Raw genomic sequence first — 6,000 nt, forward strand, 5'->3', positions numbered from 1 at the left:
AATAATAACAATAGAATCTAGATTCTATAATAAAGTGATTATTTCTTTACCATCCTAGTAATTTGTGCCATAAACACCATTTTACTTTGTTGCTGGGGTGTTTTTCCACCCAAATTCACTGCTTAGATAATTATTACATCAGGATTGCAAAACTACCTACCAGGTAAAAAACAAGAATTATTTTTAATTGCTTTTTAAACAGATATTTTTGAGTTGTACCAAATAAGTGAAATACATTTTTTTCTGTGATCATACAGGTGAACATGATTAAAGATGATGGGACAGTTATTCATTTCAACAATCCTAAAGTCCAGGCTTCCCTTTCTGCCAACACCTTTGCAATTACCGGCCATGCAGAAGCCAAACCAATCACAGAAATGCTTCCTGGAATATTAAGTCAGCTTGGTGCTGACAGCTTAACAAGTCTTAGGAAGTTAGCTGAACAGTTCCCTCGGCAAGGTGAGTATTTCAGGTTAATGCCTCTTTCCCTTCTCATCTTGCTTAAAGAACCTAATGGTTTAAAGGTATCTATTTCATGCTGGAAGGATTTGCCTGTTCATAAATTTTACTTTTATAACGTTACTTGTATGCTTCATAAATTTTTGAGTTTGTTCCTTCAGTGATTAATGCAGTGCAGTCTATAGACTATTCGGATACATTTGGTGGTAACATAGAGAGTTGGGAGGTAATTACCTAAAAGGAAATTTTATAAATAGTTGATTTGGTATTTACTTCTGACTAATAACAAGAAGATAGTGATATCGCAGAACTATATTTTCATTTAATATTGTTGATGCTACTACAAATGAAGCAACTGTAAGTTCTGAATGTCCAAATAGTCCTGGTTTCAAATTTGTCTTGTCGTTCCTGAAAATCAGAGCCTTTTATTTCAGTGTTCATTCTACAAAGCTCGATACTTTTATGCCAAATGAGATAGAAAAAAATCTTGAGTGTTGATTTTTTTATTTGAAGAATATGGAATTTGGAGAATAAATTTAACTATAACATCTTTATTTAAACTCGCCTGAATTATTCCATTTTGCATGTTGTACCTTCACTACACATTGAGATTGCCAACCATATTTAGTGTATATCTAAAGAAGTTAAACTTCTATTAATTTTTGTAAATGAAAATATGGCATTTCGATTAGACAATATTTAGCTTCTCCTGAACAGCTATATAAGATTTGTTTCTATAAACTATGTAGACAGGCAAAAAAAAGTAAACACTGTAAGTGTTCCATAAAGGTCTTTGTTCTCAGTGACTAATTTTAAAGTAAACTTTTTGTAGTGCTGGATAGCAAAACCCCAAAACCAGAAGACATTGATGAGGAGGAGGATGATGTTCCAGGTAAGCAACCTTTCTTTAGTTTTAAGACTTTTTGCATCCTGTTTATCTCATTTAACTCATTGTGATGATTTTTCAGTTTTTTGTTGATGGTGAGCTTGTGAATTTAAATGGATTCATAATGATGTGCATACAGTCTAGTCAAAAAACCCATTTAGAATGGGGAATCAGAAATTGCTGCATTTACTGAGTTAGAATATGCCTTTATTAAATTGAAATCATCATGGTTATGAATTTATGTTATAGCATTTCTGTAGGAATTATGATTGACATATGGAAATGCTGTTCACCTTAGTAGTTTTCCTTAAGGTTTCTATTTTAAGCAGAAATTGAAGCATTATTAGTGAAATGCCCCCAATTTGTTTCTGCCTCTTGTCCTATGTCTTTTCAGGCTAATTCTGGTAGCAGCATTTGTTGAGCCAGAAGATAGGGATTGCATTTACTTTCTTTTTTGTAAATTTAACTCATTAACTTTTTTTTTTTTTTTCAGATCTCGTAGAAAATTTTGATGAGGCATCAAAGAATGAAGCTAACTAAGCTCTTTTCTGATTTTTGGAAGCTGGCATGGACTAGATTAACAAATCAGCTATGTGGTTCCAAAGTTTTACAGACACGGAGAACATCAACTGTTACTAGTTCAGTAATATAAATATTTTGTATATTGATAATGCTGTTTGTTCAGCATTTTTTGGTCATTAATTTTGCATTTTGCACTTCCTCCCAGGATCTATTCTTTTGGTCAAAATACGAAGTGTTGGTGCAGTTTGAGGGTCTTTTGGGTTTTGATTCTTGTTTTTTTTTGTTTTTTGTTGGGCTATTTTAGGTGTGTGTATGTGTGTATGTGTGTGTGTGGGTATGTGTGTATACAGTGGAGAGCAAATTGGAAACCAGTTTTATTTATCCTCCTCCTTACCCCAGTAGAAATAAAACAAGTCTTTACATTTGTTACTTTTTATTTTTTCTAATGATGCACAGAATTAATAAAAAGTGAGGGTCTTGGATTTCAAACCTGAGGAGATTTTTACCGTTGGAGGTTTTGGTTTTAATTTGCTTGGTTAACATATTTCTCATATATTTTTCTGGGCTTAAAATGTCTTGAGATATTTTGCCACCAGCTACAGGCTGGCATGATGGGTAGCATATCTTTGGTGCAGTTGCCTTAGATTCACTTACCTAGTTAGACCCAAAAGAATTTCTTCTACTAGCTTTCTTCCTGAATGCCTTGTTTCCTCTCCTCTCGGTCTCCAAATGGCCTGGTCAGCCTGTAGCAATGCTCTTCCTCATCTTCCATCTAGCTTGAGAAGGATGTTCTCCGTATAGAATTAAGTGAGTGCCTAATCCCTCTTTTTGTAAGATGGTTTTTTCATCTTTGAGGAACAACAGCTCCGTCTTCAACTTTTTAATTTTTTTGATTTTACAGTTTGGTAGATTTCAAACTGGAGTAGCTAGCATGTGCTTGCTAAATAATTTTATGCCAGCCTTATCCTGTGTTCTAGCTGTTCTTAATAGCAGGTGCAAAAATGCCTCTTTTTCAGCAAGGTTGAAGTTGGGAATGTCCTTTCGAATCAGAAAAAATAGGCCATAGACTCATTCCCCAGCACAAATGGGCATTCTGTGAAATGGTACTGGCCCCAGGAGGACTTCTTCAACCATTCCTCTACTCCTGGCCTTGAACCTACCTCTGGATTGGATCTTACTATTATAGCTGCTCACAGCATCCTCCTGCATGCTTAGGTAATGCTTTGGGGGAGTACTGGTAAAACACAGTATTTATTTTTTCACCTCCTTTCAGAGGACTTGGAGGTAAGTTGCATTCATTCACTGAAGCTTCCCTCTTGCTATCTGATGATAAAAGCTTGCACTTTGTTATATCAGCATTTGTTAGAGCCAATATTTAAGAATAAGATTTAGAAAATCTGTCATGACCCATCATAAAACTATGGCTTAACCTTGCAGCATATCAAATCTTGTTTCAAGCTAGATATCTTTATTTGATATCTCTAGTGCAAGACCAACAACATATCAAGAGATCTATAGACACGAAAGCAAAGCTCTTGTGTTTTTTTCCATCCAGACACCTCAATTTATTTTATACGTTTGTTGGTTTTTCCTGTTATGTTTTATATAATATATGGACTTAACTACAAAATAAAATAACAGTAATAAAATAACAAAAGAGGATAATACTTCCTCTTGTGCTTCTCCTTTTGTTGTCTACAGAATTTCCTCCTTTTGTATTTCCTCTCTGCTCCTCACCCCCAAATTAATTGCAATCTAGTCATTTTCTGATATACTGCTTCCTACATTGTTAGATCAGCAGGTCTGCATGGTCTCCATAGTCCAGAACGCTGTTCTTTTGACTTTCCCTAAAGGGTACATTGTGGGGGCCAAGAGAGTTAAAGGGACTTCAAGTGGTTAAGAACACAGAAGAGACAGGTAGTATAGCAAATGGTTGGGCTGTGGGGAGGTCTCATTTGGAATTCAGGAGAATTAGGTCCTAGTCCAAACTGTGGCATTAACCATATGACCTTGGGCAGGTTCCCTAACCTAACAACTTTGAAATTCATCAGCAGTCAAATGAGATGTTTCAGAATCAGTATTTCTTATGTTCCTATAGTTCTGTGAATCTCATTTCTGAAAACCCTCAAGTAGGTGTTTTATCATCTTTTCAAAGACGTCTTTGTATCAATACCCATAGAAGTTTTTTTGTATATATACTTCCTCTTTTACATTTTTATCACATTTTAACTACTCACCCAGAGGATCTCTCCTCAGTATTTCCTTTCATCCTGTTGACAACTCTTAATGGCTGGCCTCTCTTGTGTGTAATGAGCCAATATTCTTTTTTGTTTTATATTTTCATACCTTCACTTTTCCTGGACAATGCATACTGAGATCCTGACTCAACCCAAGGAAATGTTCCTGCCTTCAGAGTGAGTAGGCATAGGTAAGAATGTTGATGAAACTTCTGTCAATTGCAGTGTTCTTGGCATAAATATGAATTATATAGTTTTTTAAATATATAAAGTAGTTATTCAGCATTTACTTTTTGCTAAGTTTATGTGTTTATTGCCAAGATAACTATAGAAGAATTTTCTGGGGAATTTCACCTTAAAATTTTGGGATAATTGAAGAAATGTCTGCAGAGAGTTGATTGATAATCTTGGTTTTGTGGTTAGTCCTTTCAGTTTTTATAAAGGTCCTTATTTATCTGTTTTGGGGAAGCCCAAAGTAAATAATTGGAAACTTATATTTGTTTTACCCCTATATTTCCTGTTAAGTAATGGCTTAAGAATACATCAAGCATCTTGATTTGTTGTTAAGTAACTAGTGTTTATGGGATTCCATTAAATTAATTTTAATAAGCCAAAAGGTTCTTGTGAAAACCCACATTGGGATGTGTTTGTTTCTTTGTTTCAATTCAGTGTTTAATCCTAAGTGTGCTATATATCCACAAATAAAATATGAGAAAGACATATCAATAGTATGGGATAGTAGAAGATGCACAGGTTTTTAGATGGAGATCAGTTCCATTGCCTACTATGTGATCTATGTTATCTGTTCAATAAGGCTACTGTAATACACAGCTCTAGGGGTCACCATTCATATTTGTTGTGTTCCAGCAGTTGCCTTTTTCATACAGTATAATGTCACTGATGCCTCAATACTAGTATAATGATGGCCTTGCTCTCTGAGCCTGTCTCCTCCCCTGAAAATGGTCCCTGAGTCAAACAGGCTTCCTTCAGTTCAGTTCAGTTCAGTCACTCAGTCGTGTCCGACTCTCCGCGACCCCATGAATTACAGCACCCCAGGCCTCCCTGTCCATCACCAACTCCTGGAGTTCACTTAAACTCACGTCCATCGAGTTGGTGATGCCATCCAGCCATCTCATCCTCTGTTGTCCCTTTTCCTCCTGCCCCCAATCCCTCCCAGCATCAGAGTCTTTTCCAATGAGTCAGCTCTTTGCATGAGGTGGCCAAAGTACTGGAGTTTCAGCTTCAGCATCATTCCTTCCAAAGAAATCCCAGGGCTGATCTCCTTCAGAATGGACTGGTTGGATCTTCTTGCAGTCCAAGGGACTCTCAAGAGTCTTCTCCAACACCACAGTTCAAAAGCATCAGTTCTTCAGCGCTCAGCTTTCTTTATAGTCCAACTCTCACATCCATATGTGACCACTGGAAAAACCATAGCCTTGACTAGACTGACCTTTGTTGGAAAAGTAATGTGTCTGCTTTTGAGTATGCTATCTAGGTTGGTCATAACTTTCCTTCCAAGGAGTAGGCGTCTTTTAATTTCATGGCTGCAGTCATGGAGCCCCCAAAAATAAAGTCAGCCACTGTTTCCACTGTTTTCCCCATCTATTTCCCATGAAGTGATGGGACCAGACCCTCTAAATGATTAAGGTGAAGATGAAAGATTATTATAAAGTTTGTTATCTCCCAAGCCATGGCAGAAAGGAGCTTATGGTTCTAGGCACAGCAAGGCCCCATCCAACACTGCCACCCTCCTGTTCGAGCTGAATTGCTCTGCCACACAGTTTGCCTAGATTATCATATCCTCCTTATTGGGCTTGCTTATGATTCACTTGCTCCAGTCCATCCTTTATAAAGTAAACTTCATATCTGAGCATAACAGTCTTACATTTGTGACCA

The 6,000-nt window shown here is 36.6% G+C and overlaps 1 protein-coding gene across 8 annotated transcripts in view; it reads left to right on the forward strand.

The window, feature by feature from the left end:
- The window catches only part of BTF3L4 (basic transcription factor 3 like 4), a 30,083-nt gene extending 25,363 nt beyond the window's left edge, over positions 1–4,720 (forward strand). For 4 of the 8 annotated variants that reach the window (XM_060409248.1, XM_060409246.1, XM_060409242.1 and 1 more), the window contains one exon: positions 258–4,720. In XM_060409248.1, the coding sequence (XP_060265231.1) occupies positions 258–623 (366 nt within the window). In that variant the 3' untranslated portion in view covers positions 624–4,720. The remainder of the gene's footprint in view (positions 1–257) is intronic. The other 4 variants (XM_012142126.4, XM_004001972.5, XM_042248063.2 and 1 more) reach the window with 2 other exon arrangements.
- The last annotated feature ends 1,280 nt before the right edge of the window (positions 4,721–6,000 follow it).

Source organism: Ovis aries, chromosome 1 (assembly GCF_016772045.2).
Source record: "Ovis aries strain OAR_USU_Benz2616 breed Rambouillet chromosome 1, ARS-UI_Ramb_v3.0, whole genome shotgun sequence".
In the NCBI taxonomy this organism is placed as follows: domain Eukaryota; kingdom Metazoa; phylum Chordata; class Mammalia; order Artiodactyla; family Bovidae; genus Ovis; species Ovis aries.